Source organism: Lipophrys pholis (assembly GCF_963383615.2).
Source record: "Lipophrys pholis genome assembly, chromosome: 17".
Taxonomy (NCBI): domain Eukaryota; kingdom Metazoa; phylum Chordata; class Actinopteri; order Blenniiformes; family Blenniidae; genus Lipophrys; species Lipophrys pholis.
The window spans coordinates 14,021,341-14,041,753 of record NC_137643.1 but is presented as its reverse complement, the minus strand read 5'-3'; the positions used below and the strand labels follow the sequence as shown (position 1 = coordinate 14,041,753).

Below are 20,413 nucleotides of genomic sequence, written 5' to 3'. Positions count from 1 at the left end.
AGAGACATTTAAGAACTGGAAACATTCTGTATCAAATCTATAAAAAGTTTTTCAGAATATCAGCCAGCCGGTTTGAAAAGCTCGGATGACATTTTATATGTTTAAGGCTTTAAATAGTTGTTGTTTTTCCATGTTTTGCGAAAGTCGCGGCTTTGTGATTACTCAGGATTTCCTTGAGAGTCAGGGGGAATATAAGCATTTTTTCCAATTAATTCTCCGAGAGCTGACACACTAGCCATCATTCATACTGAAAACAGTGTTTGCTTTGTTGGCTTCTTGGTTGACAGACACAAACACCTACAATGGCTCCGTGTTGGGTTCAGTGTGTACCTGTTTGCCAGAGCCTTCACTAAAATAGTAGAATCTGCTTGTGGCTGTGCTCCGAGATGACAGGGTGAGGATGCTGTGACACCCTCCATCATCACTACAACGGTGTGCCATCCAGATGACTAATCTCTCCATCTGTCCATCACGGATACTGTGTTGTGCTGTTTGTCTCAATCCCACACCGATACCTATTCCAGGGATTCCCAACCTGGGGTTTGGGACCCATTTGTTTGGACCCCAGTCATATCTGCAGGTTGATCTAAGGTTTTGCTTGTTTTGAGGCAGTGAGAATTACAGTTTCATACTTCACATAAAACCAAAACCCTTTCTGAGAATCGAGAAGAGACATATTGCTTTCATTTTCAAGGTTCTGGCTTTTCTGTGCTTGTGTCTGTGGACATGTCCTTCAGTGTTGTAAGAGAATGGATAGAGGTCTAATTAATAGCATATGGGCTGAAAGTTATTTCATCAGCCTCATTATTGTTACAAAATAGTTGCTGACTTGACTTTCTGTCAGCCCGCGATGGCCTTGATTGGGTAGAGGGAGACCATATTGGGCTGTGCTCCTGCCAAATGAAGCAGATGGTTCGGTGTTACAGTTGTAACTGGGGCCTGTGCAGAGTCTCCAAGTGTGCTGTCTGCTCCCCATCCTGCACTGTTCTCCCAGATTGCTATTTTCTAGCTCTCAGCACACACTAGTTCCACCTCCACTCGGCAGGTAATTACTGTCACAATCACAGATGCCAAGGCTGGGAACAGCTGTGTGTTGACTCGGAACAGGACGGCATTGGTAATGTTTAAGTGTATATGTGAATGGAAGAGAGAGAATGTGAATGTTTGGGAATGGAGGATAGAGGACAGTAGGAAGAATTGTGCAGCATCTCCTGCACTTTGGAGGTTTGTTTTCCAGAACTTTATGTGTGTGTTTGTATGTCAGTGAGTCCTCGGCTGTCTTTATGCACAAAGACAGTGGAAGTAACAGAAGTTTCCTCTTCGCTGATGAACTTATTTAACAGCAGCGCCTCCAATTATGATGTAAAAAAAGAATAAAAATTGGCTGCCGGATTGCACATTGTGATTACCTCATCCTGCCAGGCGAATGTTTTGAAAAACCATCTGCATATCGTGCGCAGCAGAGGAAGTCTCCACTCTCAGATCGTGCCGTTTCAGAGGAGGCAGGGTCAAGTGTGTAGTGGTGTCTCCATGACTTAGTCTCACCAGCAACCCTACAACCTGCAGGAAGATCGTGGGAGCTAATTACTGGGTATACCAGAGCACAGACCACATACTTAGACATATGTTTCAGCAATGTTTATTAAAGTAGACATATCTGTAGCTGCGTGGAATTAGCCATGATTACATATGTCTAACAATACCACCAACACCTTGTTAGTCGCTGATAGGTTCTTAGAAGGATTTTCTATTCCACTGTGTTTGTGCTCACTCGTGAAAATGCAGGTCTGCTGTTGTCCTCACTCATACAATGGGCGTGAAAGAAATAATGAGTGCAGTTATGAGACTGTGAGGGAGTAATCAATCATCACTGACTGTGGTGCTGCAGGGTGCAGAGGGGCCCTCACTTACTAACAGTGGACTGGAAGCACTGCTCCCACTTAATATCCCAAATAAACAGAATGAATGGCGCTGTAGAGTAACAAAGTTTATGAAACCTCACGGACGAGTACGGGCTGATGGAGAGTATTTACTGAACTTTTATGAAAATCTTTTCGCAGCTCTAAGAAAAAAGTTCATCCAGGAAACCGGGAGTGGAACATTGTACGGCGAAGCCGGCAGTAACAAGAAACAGTGCTGCTTACTCATTTAGCATGAGATTCATGCAGTTATACATTGTGTGCTGACCTTGTGTTTCACAATGATATGTGTTGTGTCTACTTTCCTGTATTTATTACTTACAGCCTTCTAACTTGCCAAACTATGGATGAGCATCACAGCCTGTTTCATAAGTGTTAATGTGTCCTTTTTACATTATATCAATACATAAAGCAAGTATTAAAGCTACATCAATGCTTGTGCACCACTGGTTGTTGTAAAACCAATCGTAACGCAACACAATGGTAACATGCTTTTTTACTTGACTAATTTGACAGGGTTACCTCCTCACACATACAGCAGACATGAGCATTCATTTGGAATTGTGTTTTATAAAGAAAATTCCTTTCAACTGCAATGCTTCTTCATTGCTTCACCAACTCATGTTCCTTTTTAGACAGGTGGACAATAATCTATTATAGTCAGTCTTCCAAAGTACACACTTAAAGAGCAATTACGAGCTGCGAGAAAGCGTATTTATCTCATTTACATAAGCTGCTTCCAACAACACCATCAGCTACATGTCATGTCTACAGGGGTGTATGTCTACTCTCTAGCTGTAAGCCAATATAGGCATCCAGAAACATCTGTGGAAAATGTAAATTGCGGCATTTAATTAGAGCAACCCAGGCAGATTTGTAGACTTCAACAAGGCTTTGATAAAGCGTTCATGTAAAAAGGCGTGCCGACCATGATAAGTTTAGACTCAGCAGGCCAGCGCTGTCCTCACTGTCAGGTCACTGGACTTTATCATTACTGTGAACTTCAAGGAAAAGCATGCATCTCATCTGTTGGAGCAAACTTCTGGGTCTTCTGGATGAGAGCCCCCCCGACACAGTGGACGTTCTGCCTTATTAGAGTGCATAATTAGGGCGATTCCTCTCCTCATCACCATCTCTAATGGTCTGTCTGAAACAATCGACCAGCAGGGGCTTCAGAGACAAAAGCCTGGGCCAAGTCAAGCCAAGCCATTATCACCCCGGAATAATTGCACTGTGTTTTTTCTAAGACAATCTAAGTTTTTAGAAAAAACAAGAAACAGGACGATGAAGAGGATGCGAGATATTGACCGAGACAGACAGAGAGGAAAGCACAGGTGCGGGCTGCAAATAGCAGGAATGAGACCACTGGTGAGATGTTTAATTGTTATAGAGCCTAAAAGGACTGTTTGATAGAGCAACAAAAGTGATTAAGGCTGTGGATTGGTCTAATAATTCTCTCTTTTCAATTAAAGCCCCATGGTTTAACGGGATTACAACAAATGGTTGTGTAAGTGTGCATTCATGTTCCGTATGCATACATGTTTGTGAATGAGCTTAGCGGAAAGTGACAGTCAATGATGCATAACCACCAATTTGATTATGCTGTATAGTCACTTTAGTGGGCCGTGTGACACTGATCTCATAATCCCATGTGTTGGCGCCACTGGGAATCCAAAAGACAAAGTTGTAACCTTGGTTGCCTTGGCGTTTGTGAGTGGTTGCTATGGTAACAGATGAAGGACTCTTTTGGTGCTTATATAACCGTGCTGTGACAGTTTCTTCTGGGCCTACATGGATTTGGGCATAAAGGTGAAGGGGGGGGGGGGGGTCCTTCCATCTACTCCCCACTTTTCTCCACCAATTTTTTCCACACTCCATCTTTCATCATTCCACCTCTCAAAGCTCCATCTCACTTACTTTCAACTTTTAACATCGTACCCTCACCCCTCTGCCTCTTTCCCACCCTCATCCGTCTCTTTCAGCCTCCCCTTCTATTCCCCCTACCTGTCCACATCGCCCTCATCTCTCTCATTCTCATATGCTTACTTGCCATCCATCTCTTTCCCTCCCTGCTGTGTAGTGCTGTCGGATTCCCCCTCTATTTTCCACTCTCCTCCTTCTCTTTCTCTTCACTTTTTCCACATGTCCTCTGCTTCCTCATGCTTGGTCATAAGGATCATTGCTCAGTCTTTAATAGCTCTGGGGACACTTTATGCTGTGGCACCAGGCCCTCGAAGAGCTGATGAATGTTCATACGTTTTTCTGTTTAAAAACCTCAGAATCTGGAGCAATGCAGTGTGTGGACAATATAACCCAAATGCACTCACTTCACCATCTGTTTTGAAGATCCTGAAGAAATATACCTAATGGTGCAATTTTGCTCTCCATGACCCAAATAAGCAAACTTACCTGCTTTGGAAATCCCTCTGTCTGGAGTGACATCATGAACCCCTGCTTAATACTGTGGTATCTGGCAGCAAGATGTTGGCAGTCGATCATTTAAAGTGTGTAAGTTGAACCTCCATGGATTTGACTTTTATTTCCGACATCCTACAGACAGTCAATTGGATTGAGATCTGGGGAATTCGGAGCCAAGTCAACACCTCAAGCTCATCCTGGTGTTTCTCAAACTGTCACTGAAGTCTTGTTGCTTCAAAGCAGAGGGCATTATCCTTTTTGAAAGAGCTCACAGATATCAGGGAATACAGCTTCTATGTAAGGGTGCACATGACAGGTGGGCATGGTTAGAACTGAGTTCAAACACTCCAAATTAAGCTTTTCTTCACAATCTGGTGTATTAAAGCAGGGACACAGGGGAGCTGTGTAGAACTGTGGTCCACCAGGTCCAGGAGTCTCCACCTCTCAGCCACATGGTCTGAAACATTAGGTCGGTCTCGTCTGTTGCAATCAGCCTTTTAGTTCCCCATCTGAATCGATGACGGTTCACCACTTTTCCCTCTTTGCAACCACTTTTGGTAGACACTGACCACAGCAGGCTGGAAAGAAACTCAAGAACTGCATTTTTATAGATTCTCTTGCCCGGCCGTCTAGCCATAGCAATTTGGTCCTTGTCAAACTCACTCAAATTCTCTTGCTTTCCAGCTTTCCCTGATCCTAAAACATCAAATGTGAGAACAAGATGTTCAACTACTGCATAATGCTGTATATTTTTTATTATCTCAGATAATCATGTAAATTCAAAATAACTAATCTCACTCTTCATCATCTTCTACTAAAACAATAGACATGATTGTTGTTTTGTGCCTCTCTCAGCCAAAAATCTCTTTATCTCTTACATTTAGGGTTGCTTAAACGTATGTGTAATTCATGAAGGGAGCTAAAATAACACCGTCTGCGTGAACTGCACTATGTGCACTGAATAAACATGCTGAAAAATATTTATTGCGTACTAAAATTCAGCTGACACTGCTGCTAAAATGGCCAAATTAAGGGTTATGAAAACAGTTATTTGCTTCATCACAAATGATCATGTGTGAAATGTTTCTTCATCACCAAAGTACTCGAGTTGACTTTTATTGCATAAGAACTCCCCATAACCATTTTTCTCTCCTTCCTACTCGTGCTGTTCCTTCTTTCCATGCCCCCTCTCTCTCTCTCTCTCTCTCTCTCTCTCTCTCTCCTCCTCCAGGCTTCTGCTCTCTCTGTTTCTTTTCTTCCCTCCCTTTATTCTCTGTGTGAGCACCTGTGGGGTTTCTCCAGCAGCTGTCAGGCAGGAGCACGAGCACGAGGTGACATGATCTATGGGCTCCTACATTGGAGCAATTAGCCAAAGGAAAATCATAATAGAGAGGGGATTCACAAGGAGCATGGGATGGTGGAGAGAAGATCCGAGTTAGAAAAACAAAGAACAAAAGGAGGAGATAAAGGGTGGAGAGGGGAGGCGAAGCATAAAGGGGGGGGGGGGGGGGGGTGTCTAAAAAGGACTCAAAAGAAAAGAGAATTCAGAATGTTCCTTTAGCAGAGGTTTGGAGTGAAGAGGAAAGATAAAAATGAAAGAAGACATATATATGATGCTTTAGTGGTGGAAGAGGGTGGGGGGGATGGGAGGGTGGGGGGGGGGGATGTGTACAAGGAGTTAAGTTAATAAATTGATGTGGGAAAACAGGGAAGTCTGCTGGAATTTCAAGGGTAGAGAGGAGATGGAGAGTAATTAGGCGGAAGGATATAAAACGGTAGGAGGGGTCAGAAAGAACACCTGGGGGGGTAAAGGAGGGAGGAGTGGGGGGTTGGCAGGGGAGAGGTAGACCTAAGGATAGTTAGAGTGATTGAGAGGGGGCTATACAGGGAGCAAAGGTAAACAAAGGTAGAGCGAGAGGAAAGGTGGGACACAAAGCTGGTGTGGTAAGAAAGGAGGGAGGGGAGGAGAAGAAGAAAGTGGGACAGAGAGGCAGGAGGAAAGGTAGAGCTGAAGAAAGAGGAATCAGTTCTGAGACAGAATGATTTAGATACTTGTAACATGTGATCAGAAAGTGACAACTCATTAAAAAGTGATGAAAACATTTGGCTTTACAAAATATCCAGAAAAATTATTAAAGGTGGTTCCTGTTTTTGCTCCTACCAACAAATAGATGGCAAAAAATAAAAAAAATTGGAGTTACACAATTATATCCAGTTAATATGTCTACGTAAATGCAAGTGTGGGTTTTCACTGTTCAAAATGTTATCAAATTTTTTTTATTGATCAGATTTGTTTATCGCGATGTGTTTATTTACAACTAACCCTGAATAAAGAAAAAGGATAAATGGGCATAAGTAGTACGAATCCAAGGTTTGTGGAGGAATGTCAATCATTAATTTAAAGGTAGAAAAAGATAAAAAAGACATCCTAAAAAGTAAATCTATAGCCCTTTACTATATAGAGTTCTCATGTTCTCCCTGTGTGTGCGTGGGCTATCTCCAGCTTCCGTCCAAAAACATTCATTTGAGTTGAAGTGGTGTTTCTTAAAAGTTCTGAATGTGAGTGTGTCTGACTCCTGTGTCTTTGTCCTCTGATGGACTGGAAACATTATTGTCTGCATACATTAATACAAAATTGTGTATCATATTAAAATATTCCCACCAACATCATATAAAAAATTACAGTATGGGTCCCCCATAAACATCTCATGACAATATATATGTCAAATCCATGCAACTAAAGCAATCCGCAGTCAAACGAAGTGTAGTGTGTATTTTAGTGTTAACGTTAGTTGTCTGTCAACAGGCCGTCCCGAGCTTTGGGGGCTGCTACCAGACAGGCTACAGGCATCAGCTGTGGGTCCCCGAGACTCCAGAAACCCTGTCGGTCTGCCTCACTCGCTCCCCCCGAAGCCTTTTGAGGTTTCACATCTGACAGCTGCTCCCATTGCTGCGACCCGCTCTGACCATCTGTCTACGCCACTCCGTGTCACTGCTGATTTGACACATTATTGTGCATATTCTCCTTTGGCCATTGTGTTCCACCATGCTTTAGCACTGATACCACCAACACAATGTGTGAGATTTGGAAACCATTGCTACAAAAAGAGATCGGAATGGTTTTAAACGATCCTGCAGCTGAGCCAGACTCTTTCAACGGAGGAAACCGTATCGGAAACATTTGTCACAATAGTTCATTAAACAAAGTGTTATTTTAACTCTAATTACTTTATATTTTATCACTTCGCTTAGAAGACCATAACCTTTGTGGCTTTTTTTCCAAGTAAGCACAGCATATCCTGACCTGTGGAAGGGATGTAAAGTGAGGTGAAAAAAGGAAATTGCCTGTAGAAGTTTATTTTGAGTAATCTTCCCTGCTGTGACTTTAGAGTTCTTAGCTGTTACATTAAAAAAAAATGTGAATACCAAAGAGAAGAGCATTGAATTTGTGCTCTCGCTTCACAGCGAGGACGTCTGGGTTCATTTCTGGCTGGCACTTTTCTTTTGTAGAGTGTGTAAAGTTTTTTTGTTCTTTTACATGAACAACAATATTCTTTATGGTTCTAATCAGGCCAAAACATTTTGAAAGTCATACAAATAACATAAAAAAAAAAAGATTGTTTGTCTCACATTTCACCTGCAAAACATCCTGCAAATCTTTTCAGATCTTACCAATTATTCATATCAAAGATTGAATAAAGCAATTCTTCAGGTTCTAATCCAAGGTCTCCACTGGGTGTCCCCACCAGCTTCCGCCTCTCTTAATATCTGTAGTTAAAGTTAACGATGAATATAATGGGTGAAATTCAGAGAAGTAATTTTCCCAAGGGAATCAATAAACTGTGCCTTTTTCTTTATTTTCTAATCCACCATTACATAACTCAATGTGGCAGAAATCTTAATTCACAGTGAGTGCAGCCAGCGTGCACGAGCGATTGTTGATTGCCGAATGGGATCATAAAAAGAAACATGCGGCTCATTCCTCCTCAGAGACACAGACAAGAGTTTTGTTTCCCTGCTGCCATATTCCCAATTCAAATCTGATGTGGTTTCCTTCAACAAAGCCTGACATGCAACATGAAACAATTAAACATCCGGTTAGGAGAAAAAAGGACTTATTGATGCAGAAAATTGATTTTTGTCATAAAATGTAATTGAAACAAGTCATTTTGCGATCTCAAATGAAGATTATGAAAAGGTTCATGCCACAGTGTGTTTTCGTGAATGAATTTACCATACTACACATGCAACCTTTATTTACTGCATGCAGATGTATCAGAATTCACACGGGCACTATAGTATTTCTCAACGTACTTGGAAATATGCGGGTTTTTTTGTGTTTTCATGGGCGAGGTTTTCTGGTTCGATTGCTTATCAAGTTACAGCGTGACACACACACACACACACACACACACACACACACACATACACACACACACACACACACTATACTATCTGTTTTGTATCGTGAGCATTGTACTGTAAACATTAGCTGTCTATCAGCACAGCTCAGTATCAGCCAGTGTGGGTGTTTGTTTGTTTGTGTGTGTGTGTGTGTGTGTGTGCGTGCGTGCGTGCGTGTGTGTGTGTGTGTGTGTGTGTGTGTGTGTGTGTGTGTGCGTGTGTGAAATATTAGATCCCCGCCAGTATATAAACAGCTGTTCCACTGCAACTAAGAATTTAAGCAAGACACCAAAAGGTTAATTAATTGTGATATACTCCAGCATTTATGGCATTTTCATTCTCCTGTATGTCTTCACTACAGCTAATATGTGCCACTCCTACGTTTTCTAACACTTTCTCCTGAATAGATAACCTCTCTGAAAGCGTACCGTATTATGAGTTCAGGATTGCTTTCTTTATACTCCTGAATGAGTTTCAGAAGAATTCTAAATACCTTCGCTCTTCACTCTGCAGATAAATGAGCCTTTCACCGAAATAACTGACCTTTATTTTGCATCCCACATAAGGCAAAGCTTTAGATCCCATCAGTTTTTGTATCTCTGTGTTTAAAAGTCACGTTGTGGTCTCAGTTTAGCGACTCGCTAAAATCACACAGGAGGCACTACTTGAAGAGCAGTTAAATGAGTTTGATTAAAAGGATGCAGCTGTAGTTCTGATGATTGCAGAGCAAATAACAATATGTAATACACAGTTCAATCATTTTAAGATGCTTTTTGGTGTGTACACGTATTTACAGTGGAACACTTATTGAATGTGGTGGATCCATGTTTGAATTCTGGTTTTTGGCAGGAAAGTCGTCAGGCCAAGTCTACGGAGCAAGTTGCTCTGGCAACCGCTGCAAAAGGGAGCAGCCAAATACTGTGGCAGCTGTTAATCGCGACTCGATGGTATGATTTATATCGGGTGGGAAGGTCCAGGCTGTTGGGAGAGGAGGGGTTCACATTCACTCCTGTGCACTAACATGCATGCGAGTAAGGAGATTGTCCAGCCTTTGTAGAGCAAATACTTGTTAAAATTATATATAAATATCCATATTAAAATATTGTAAACATCAATCAACTACCAGTGTGCTGTGTGGAAATTGCAATTTCTGTTACAATTTTGTCTTTTTTTTTTTTTTTAAACCAGTCGGAATGTGTAAATGGGAAATTTGAATGCTAAAACAGAAAAAAAAAGTTAAGCCTGATGTCATATTAGCACGGGGATTTATTTTAAATATCAACGTGTCTCTTTACTTGTCTTTGCATTATTTTCAGGTACATTGAATCTTATGTACTCCCATCGACCTTTCCTACCTCTTTATAGGCAGGTACACATATGAACATGTAATTTTATAGTCATGACTAAACTTTGAACATGTTTTCGTACTGCGTGGGGAAAACAGAAAAGACAGTCTTTCTTTTTACAAATTGTTTAAACGGCCTGAAATGCACAAGAGCATGAACTAGATATGTTGGAGTCCTTTTGAATAAAGAATTATCTGTGCTTCTGAGGCCAAAGTCTTGCTCCTATTGAGGATGGAGATTTGATGAAGATTTGAAGATTTGAACCACACGTCTTTCTTAGAGGCATTTATTCTTCTCACCTGGATCATTAAAAAGATATTTTTCAGGCAACTCGAAAACAAATCTGATTTCACTTCAAATAAGGATAATCATTTGTGAGTATAATATGTTATATCAGCTTAACTCATGTACTGTATGTAACAATATCGAATTTAAAACCTTTTGCATTACTTCGTAATGACAAAAATATGAATAATGCCACATCATATGGCTCAATAGTTTGAAAATAAGCTAAAACTTCCCTTGCTAATTAATAGTATGCATTCTTTGCTTTGCTGGATATTTTCAGTTCTATGAATGTGTGGCTGCAGTGAGAAGGGACTTAAAAAAAAATTGTATAACAGTAAAAGTGTAGTCTGTTTGCTTTCCCTCCAGAAAGGTTTGTTTTTTATGTCTATGCGTTCAAGTAAAGAGTGTTTGGAGAAGCATAATAGTGAGCTCCTTTTCCTTTTGAATGGAACTAGAAATTAAGCTGAGTTGGGCTTTTTTCCCATAAAAACAAACAATAAAGACCTCTGACTTTTTTTTTTTTTCATATGAGTCTGACTAAGCTTGGAAAACTTCTCCTCTTCTCTCTGACCTCTCATCCTTTTCCCCTTTTCTCCCCTGCAGACAGCAACTTCATCCTGGCCAACGCTCAGGTGTCGAAGGGCTTTCCCATCGTCTACTGCTCCGATGGCTTCTGCGAACTCACTGGCTTCTCTCGGGCCGAGGTCATGCAGAAGAGCTGCGCGTGCAAGTTCCTTTACGGGCCCGAGACCAGCGAGAGCATCATCCTCAGCATCGACGACGCCTTGGAGGAGCGCAAAGAGTTCAAAGATGAAATCATGTTCTACACGAAGACGGGCAAGTAGTCCGAAGCTAAATTTGTTTCTGTTTCAGTTGGAGCTGTTGGCTCAGGTTTTGTTGTCATCATAGCTCTTTTTTTGTCTTACGACTCCGCCTTTTTTTTTTCTTTCTACCGTTTAACAATTTGGTGTTGGAGCTGAGGACAGTGGAGAGGGACAGAAAGCCATTAGAGGATGTGCAGACAGAGCGATTACCATGTGGGACTCTGCCTTTCATATTTCCATAAATGGATGGCAGTTCTCAGCGGCTTTTTTCCAAGAAGCTCCATTTAAATTGGCACAGCTGGACCGCCGGATAACCGAAATAATGGCGGGAAGGATGGATGTATACCCCACTTTATTGACCCATTCTCATTAAAAGGTGATTAAACAAAGCTATCACTCAGAAATGTCCCCCAGTAATTATTTAATGCAGGGACACATTAAACTTTAATAGCTGTCAGCTACTGACTCCTTAACCCTGTTTCCTTCAGTTACAGTGAGCCCACTGAGCCGGCCGCGGTGTGGTGCGGTTTGGTGTGCGGCTCGCTGATTAGCCAACCGGCTGCTGAACAAAATGGAGTAAAAAAATAATGAGCGTATCTCAGCGTCTGTGGTTACACGCGTGCTATGTGCCCTCGTATGTTTTTATCAAAGATAAATTCTGCCCATGTTTATGCTTCTTCTGCTTGTTACCACGGATCTAGTTGTGTGAATTTATTAAAGAAGAAATATGTATCTTCCTCCAGTCTGGTTTCTGCGTGGTAATCCAAGAAAGAGGAGGCTGTTTTTGCCACTCGTGCTGCTGTCTCATCGTGAAACATCCTGGAGCTTTCTCGTATGACAAACTTGGACTCTTTGTTGATATGACAATCTGAGGCAATACACACAAATAGGTTTCCTTACATACCGTATTACTTTTTACAGAAAATCATAAACTGGGCGAGTTTGAGAGTGATATAAATTTTTATTAGCCTTTTAACTCCTATCCTGTCCCAGGATTTGGCACGTGTACTTCTGATTACTGTAAATCCTGGACCATTTTTCGTGAGAGAGGTCCCTTCTCAGTCCCTGCACAAACACACAGCAATATAGAAGAGGTTGTAACTTTAAATTATCTCGAAGCAGGGGGCAGAAAAACACTCACTCATTGCACTTGTGTGTGACAATTTTACAGATATAAAATCTAAATAACTGAAGGCAATCTAGTCATGAAAAGGCTTAATTGGCACACAAATGTAATAATTATTTAAAATTCTTAAAAGAGGTTCAGTGAACAATCATATATTCTTCATATGAGGACCTGCCAACCTGATTTTCACTTATGAAGTAACTTTTTTTTTTTTTCTGCATGTGTATCCCATAACTGACAACAGCAAAACTCTTTCTAGCAACTTTCCAGAGGAAGTCCGACAAAATTTCTTATCCTGAAGTTACACGTACTATGTGGTAGCTTTAATTTCACTCTTGATGCTTTTGGCAGCCCTGCTTCACTTGAACTTCACAAGACAATTATATTTGCCTTGTCCGGTCTGCTGGTGAAGTAGCTTCATACGCTGTGTGAGAGGGAGATCGATTTTATTCTCCTTCGCAAAAAATAATTCAGCAGTCGAGGGGATGCTTCAACCAGAGCGATGTAGAGCCCACCCTCATCTCCCCTGGCAAATCACGTCTCAAACAAGTCTTTCAAATCCCCTGAAAACAAATTATTCTGTATATGTACAACTGGACAAATTTTTACCTGTTAATCAGCCCAAATCGCCTTTTTTTCCCCCCACTTCATCGTTCAAGCTGTGTTGCAGCCAATTTCCTGCTGGAAACAGGGCTGTTTTGTTTTGTGTTTTTTCTCTCACCAGTCAGTGGTGAGTAATGAACGTGTCCCAACAACATAATTTCCAGTTGGCACTGAGAAATGGCAGCTGTTGCCAGGAGCAGTTAATGCTTTTCACATTGATCAAATAACCATGTTGATTTAAGAGTTGTTGTTTCTGAAGATTGTGTCACCTCTTAAGCGCACAAACACTTACAAGCGAGGGTCAGATGTTTCTTTAAAGAGGGTGACAGCCGTCTGCGAGTGCGACACGAGATCTATTTCAGATTGCACCGAGATCTGGGGTCTCGTAGATTGGCCTTCGTGTGATTGAATCAGAAACTCCAGAGCCGTTAAAGAACCTTCAAGGGATGTTGTTGTTGTTATGGCTGCTGTAGGGAAAGTAAAAGCTGTACAATGCAGGTATGATGATGAGTACGTGGGTCAAATCTTCCTCTACTTTCTTGATTGTCTCATAAAGCAAATTTGGCAGGCGGCTCAGTGCAGTTTGCACATGCACAAATCTGCTAATACCATCACAGATGTGACTGTCTACACAACTCTGTCTCTTGCTTTGTTGTCCTATATCACTCTCCAGCGTCTCCTTTTTCCTCCTGTTCTCATTTACTTTTCCTTCCTTTCCATTTTCTCCCCCGTGTGTCTCTCCGATCAACCTCATTTACATTTTTTTCACCCCTCCTACCCTCTCCACCTCGTGCTGTTGATTTCACTTTGTCTATACGACGCCGTCGTCTTTTTTGTGTCGCCTCATCCCTCCGTTTTTGTCTGTCACAGTCGGGCCTGAAAGTAAACGGAGCTGATTGACTCAGTTTGTCCTCCATCTGTCTGCCGGAGAGAAGAGAGCGCTGCATGTTCGCAATCAGGAATGCTCTTTCTCGCACTGTGCGCCTGATAGTGCTGCCTTTCCCCACAGGCATGCAAATTTACACACACACACACACACACACACACACACACACACACACACACACACACACACACGAGCACACAAGCAGTCAAGAATACTGTGATTGAGTTATCAAGTGGCGGGGGAGATTCAGTGAATGAAGGTGATAGGAGGAAACTCCATGGGAAATCCCTCCTCATCAACAATTCATTTCCATTGACTGAACATGTATAAATACAGTACAGAGTGAACCTATATCTGTAGCATCAACACATCACGGTGAAGATCCTATTTTGAGGGCAGACTGAACCTACTCCTTTAAAAAACATTTGCTTGGAAGTTTGACAAAAACATAGAAAGAAAGGAGAGCTCCTGGCAGACGGTGAACTCGTGTCATTGACATGCGTCTCTCACAGCGTGATGCGGATTAGACTGAATTTGATGTGATTACATAATTAACATTAAGACTTCAACACAGCACAAACCTTTAGGAAAATCTTCCAGATGCATATTTACATTATAGTCCCCCTTTTTAAGATGATGAGCTAAAAAACATGCACTGGGGGTCCCTGAGCAAGACCATCGGCCCCCCCCAGCTCCTCCTGAGCGCTGCTCTGTGGCTGCTACCGAGGGGTCAATTCGGGACGGAATTACCCCTCTGGGGATTAATACAGTGCTAAAATTAAAATAAATAAATAAGATTACTTGCAAACATACATGTGTATTCACTATAGATGGAGCCTGTACATATGGAGCCTGAAAATCACTCTCCTCTTACACCTCAACTAAAGTGGATTTCTCAGTTTTCCTGGTGATGAAATTCTGTATTTACTCCCTTGTAATCGTCTGCAGTTTGGGTCTGGGCAGGCTGTCGTGTGTTCGGATGTTTTTTTGCAAACAGCTCACTGCTCATGCAGAACTTATTGATATTGAGAGATGTAATGCAATTTCAGGTCACCGTAGTTTTTATTTGTAAAAAGATAAGAAGCAAAAACACACTGCATTGTTAGAAACATAGACATTGAAAGATGTAATAACAATTCCCTATGTAAATAAAGTGTACACATTTAGTTTTTTTTGACGAATAAGGCATTTACCAGTAATACAATTATCGGCATAGGCACTAGAAGCACACAGGCACACAAATGCTGACCTGCACTTCCTGTGAAAAGCAATCTATTTAGCAGGAGATGGGACCTCAGAGATGGGTTCATCTCCTGCTGCGCCTGGGGAACAGTGGCTCGGTCTATTTAAAGGCTCTGCTCCTCCTCTGGGACTTCCAACTGTATGGGCTCACTAATAAGTCTGGAAATGTGTGGAACTGTTGCTCTGTGTGTGCGCACACACACACACCCACACAGTCTGATATACTCACATGTTGCAAATCCATTCTAATAAGAGGTACTAGTGTTCAACAGTGTTAACCAAAGTGTTTTTCTTTCCACTCTCAGCTGTACTTTTCTGGTGCCTCCTGGACATTGTGCCAATTAAGAACGAGAAGGGCGACGTGGTGCTCTTCCTGGCTTCATTTAAGGACATCACTGACACTAAAGCCAAAGCCATCCAGGAAGATAAAAAGGAAGGTCAGTATGTCGATACTGTTGGATGTTTCTAATGGTTCACATTCACAGAGGAAAATGTCCCAAAGCCTAATAAAAAAAAAAATCTTAGTTTTGTTTTATCATCTGCCAAACTTAAACAACAGAATCATATAACCAGTACTGTGCTTTTTTCTTAAAATCCCTAACTTTCACAAATTTAAGTCTCGGGCTGCAAATCTGTGAAGCCGGAATTAACAATCTTGTTCATAAAACCATCAAAACTTCTTATCACCATCGGCAGACTTGATTGGGATCTGAAAACTCACAACTCATCAAAAACGTTGATTTGAGATATTAACATCAAACATCAAAACAGACAAACAGCTCAGCTGCAACTGACAACAACTTGACTATGAATCTTACGTCAACTTTAGTTTGTGAATATTTTGAACTTTTATGCAATTTTAAATATGCACACAGCCACAAACTGCATAAAAAATGCAGCAATCATGTAGAATATAGTAGAGATATTGTGATATTATACATTAAAATAAAGTGGACAAAATCAGCTATATGGATAAGTGTTTTACAATCCTCCAAAGAAAACGTTAACACCAACCAATTGAGTTGTCAAACTCCCAAATCCATGTTGGTTTTTTTACTGTATTGTGTCACTTTCTAAATCTCTTCATTCAACATTGTGTGGATCTAGGATACAACCCCCTTTAGTATCCCCAGTTACCCTCAAATACTTGTTTTTGGGCTGTGTGAGTGAATCAGAGTGCAGAAAACCCCACAATCCACACACCCACAGGGAGAATATGCAAACTTCACACAGGAATTTAGTTCAGCATTGCTTTCAAATCCTGTCTGATAAAGATGTACTTCAGAAGCGCTATTTCACTCATATACTTCAAGCTGTATTCTCAGAGCATTACCTCAAAAGAACAAATCTAAGGCGAGGAGCAGTCCTCAAAGAAAAGAGAAGGTCGGTATGTTTGGATCTGGATGTTTGTGTTTGTGAAGTCAGCAAACTGACTTTTCTCAACCATGGCCTGCCTCCCCTGGACTTGCCTAATTACTCTCATTCCGGTAAATGAGGGAGAGCTGAATGCAGAAGGCAAAGTTATTTTTGCTCACGTAATGAAATGCTTCTCATAGAGAAGGAAAGAGGCTGACGCTGCATGCCTCTGAGAGAAGGAAATACCTCGCTGTAATAGGTTGGGTTCTGACAAGCTTGTTGAACTGAGAATATGTGTGGTATGTCTCACAAACATTTGCATTTTGTTCTCGGCGCAGACGTAGCGAGGCATGTGATATTGTGTGTTTATGCCGGTGCTGAATATTGAGTTTGAGAACAAAGTCACACTGAGTCAGAACGCCTTAACGTCACTCAAATGATCAGAACAACTCTGACCAGGTGATATTCTGGGAAAGCCTGCAACATGTTAAAAGTGTGCAAAAGAGGGTATCCCAGTCTCTTGCCTCAGCACTCTTTCTTTTTCTCCACACTTCTCTTCCACCTTTGGCAAAAGCTCATTCTCTCATTTGGATCCTGCCTTCTAGTGTCCTTTGCTCACCTTTTCTTCTTTCCATCGCCGCTATTTCTCATCTGTTCCAGTGGCTTTAATGAAATCTGTCTATTCTCCACCTTCCTATCGGCCTTACATGCCCCCCCCCCCCCCCCCCCCCCCCCCCCCCCCCCACCACCACCACCACCACCACCACCTTATACACAACACCCACCCCTCCCCACCTATACTCTCCCCTCTCCCCTCACAAAGAATGGCTATAAAAGCAGAGGGAAATTCATTAGGTCTAAAAATAAGCATGTCTCTGTCTCTGTGCTCCTGCCGTGTCGCGTCCCCCAAGGCTGCGCCGCGTTATGGATGGGCCCTGTCTGTTCCCCTCATCTGGGGTCCATACACACAATCTCAACACACACTGCAGAGCGCGTACACGCTACCAAAGGACACTCGGAAGCAGTTATCATTTCTATTCTCCTGCTTTGTTATTGCCGTTATCCCTCCCTCAAGTCGATCCTTTAGTCCTTTCCTGTGGGTTCACAGCAGTGAGAATGGAGCTCAGAACCCAGCAGCAATAAAGTGCCTTCTCCTATTACCCAACTCCTCCGTCTGAACACATCACTCCGGCGCTATCTACTTTATCTAATACTGTACATTGGAAGGAAGCGCACACACATGGACATGGCTGCGAGCGTACGCGCACGCAGACCCACACCGACAGCGACCTCCTACTGAAAATATAAAATACCGCTCGTCAGCCCCAGCAGTGATTTTTCAAAGCCGGAAATTGCACTGTTTTGCTGGAGATAGTGTTTACACAATAAGACATTATCAGCAATGTAAGGTTGAATACTGTCAATCAAAAGAGGTGACAAATGTTCTTTGACAGTACAAAAGGAAAATTACAGTAAAAACCTTTTTCTTTTTCTTTTTTTTAGCAAAGTGCACAGTTTGCTCCAAAATAAAACATTCAAACTGCTGCATATTCATGTTTTCCTATTCAAGATGGAATATTTAGTTATTTCATCAAGCATAACAGCTGATTGAGTCATCAAGAGTTAACCTTGGGGGGTAAAGCATTGTGGCTGTTTGCGCACTGACTTCCCTGTACATGTACGTTTGTGTTTGTGTTTACAGAGCGACGGCGCAGCAGGGTGAAAACAGGTTCTCCATTCAGCTCGGCACGTCTGCGGAGCAGCACCGTGCTCTACCACATATCTGGTCACCTCCACAGCAGAGAGAAGAGCAAGATTAAACTCAACAAGGTATCATCAGACTCTTCAAACAATGGGGCAGGAGGGAACACGATGAAGGATCATTCAAAAGAGGGCGGAGGCGGGCGGCATTGTGTGGGATGTGAGGAGATAGCTGATCCCATTAAAGCACAGTGCGCATGAAAGAACGGGGAGCTGAGGAAGCTCTTAAGTTAACTAAACTTGTCCAATGAAATGAACAAGCAAGAATATTACACTGTTACTGTTTATTGACATGACGTTATCGATGCAGTTACAGCTTTAGTATATATTTCTTTAAGCAGGAATTAAATGAAATAACTTTTTCATCTACCGGTATATCTTAAAATATATTGATTCAGATAAAGAAGACTGAAAGTTGGCATCCCAAATGAATGGCCTTTATAGGTTATGTCAGTGACATAGATGGGATGAAATAAGGTCTCGCTGCATCAGCTGGGGCTCAGCGGAAACATCTATTGTTGTTATTGTGGAAGCAACGTGAGGCAGAAGACAAAGTACAAAAACAGGAAAATCTGTTAAGGGCCAGGTTGTTAGAGGAGGAAGAGACTGAAAAAACTGTAAGTTATAGAAACTAGACTAGTAGATTTCAGATGTGAAAGAAAAAAATTCAGATGAAATGTGTGTGCCTGCCGCTCGCTGTCCACTAGTATCCCCTTCCATTTTGTGTTTCTCACCAACATCCCATCCGTTCGACTGACAAATATTTCAAATTTTTTGGCATTGATCTTCCGCACATTTTTTGATGTGCTTTATTTGTATGTGCTCTCATTATCACCAAAATCCCGTCTGCTTTGAATGGCAAATCTTTCGCAGTTTTGTGCAATTTTTTTTTCGTAAATTGTTTTCCAAATCATTAACAAAGGTCACAGCACACTATTCCTGAATTTTGTGCACAATTCGATGTGCTTCTTCTTTATGTGTTCCCAACTCACTCTGAAAATCAGGTGCCAGAAAAAGATGAAGATTAAGAAGTTTAAAAATAAACCGGCGCCTAGGATAGTAATCGTTGTGTCTCACCTCTTAAAGAGACAGGCACAGAAAAAGTAGTAATCAGAAATATGGCATTTTCCATATACAGGATCGGTGTGACATTAACGGCTCCTATTGTTACCATAGAAACAAGCAATAAACATCGATATAATTTCTGATTTTTTATTTTCTTATCTTTTTTATCTAAACCAAGTCGGTTCGTGTCCTGAGCTTAATTTCAGCAATGGATGAATGCAGAAAGAGTACAAATTAACACGTTAGGGTGATCCCTTTTCCAAGCATGATTTTTTTCCTTTAGATTTTTGAAATGAAAAACTATTGATAATTATCCCAGGATGTTGGTGTAAGACAAAACCTGTCCTTCTTGAGAGATGTTAGGAGTGTAGTGTGGCGCAACACTGCTGCTAAACCCTATGTTGTGACCCCAGAACAAAAAAAAAAAGGGATTGTATCCTACATGAACAAGGTGTGTGACTCCTGTTTTCATATTTTGCGCTGCCAGAATGTGTTTGGGGATCCGCCTGCCCTCCCCGAGTACAAGGTAGCAGATGCCAAGAAGTCCAAATTCATCCTCCTACACTACAGCACGTTCAAAGCAGGCTGGGACTGGCTGATCCTGCTCGCTACGTTCTACGTCGCTGTCACCGTGCCCTACAACGTGTGCTTCATCGGGGACGACGACGACCTCACGCGCAGCACCACCGTCAGCGACATTGCTGTGGAGATACTGTTCATCATAGGTCGGTTGCCGTTTCTGAAATGTTCATGTACCAACACTTGATAGTTTATTATAAAGTGACATTCACACTGACCCAAACACCCACTTTCTTTTATCTCTCCTTCTTTAACTCCAGACATCGTTTTCAATTTCCGCACCACCTACGTCAGCAAATCGGGCCAGGTGATCTTCGACGCTCGGCAGATATGCATCCACTACCTTACCACGTGGTTCATTATCGACTTAGTGGCTGCTTTGCCCTTTGACCTGCTCTATGCCTTCAAAGTCAGTGTGGTGAGTAACTTCAGCCTGTTTAAACGCAGTTTCTATCTGTCGTGTGAAAGAGGAAGACAAAGCAGATTTGTGTTTCTACAGCACCACAAGGCCATTCAGTGTGTTTTACTCATAAATACATTCAAAGAAATCTATAAAAGAACACAAATATGCAAATTATTACATAAAAGCAAACAGC

General features: G+C 41.8%; 1 protein-coding gene across 1 annotated transcript in view; it reads left to right on the top strand.

The window, feature by feature from the left end:
* kcnh8 (potassium voltage-gated channel, subfamily H (eag-related), member 8) overlaps positions 1-20,413 on the top strand; it is a gene marked incomplete at both ends in the record, with an annotated part of 48,755 nt that overhangs the window by 2,447 nt on the left and 25,895 nt on the right. Inside the window, 5 exons of the mRNA XM_080485140.1 lie at positions 10,979-11,212; positions 15,362-15,493; positions 18,115-18,242; positions 19,726-19,963; positions 20,078-20,235. Coding sequence (XP_080341266.1) covers positions 10,979-11,212; positions 15,362-15,493; positions 18,115-18,242; positions 19,726-19,963; positions 20,078-20,235 — 890 coding nt within the window. The remainder of the gene's footprint in view (positions 1-10,978; positions 11,213-15,361; positions 15,494-18,114; positions 18,243-19,725; positions 19,964-20,077; positions 20,236-20,413) is intronic.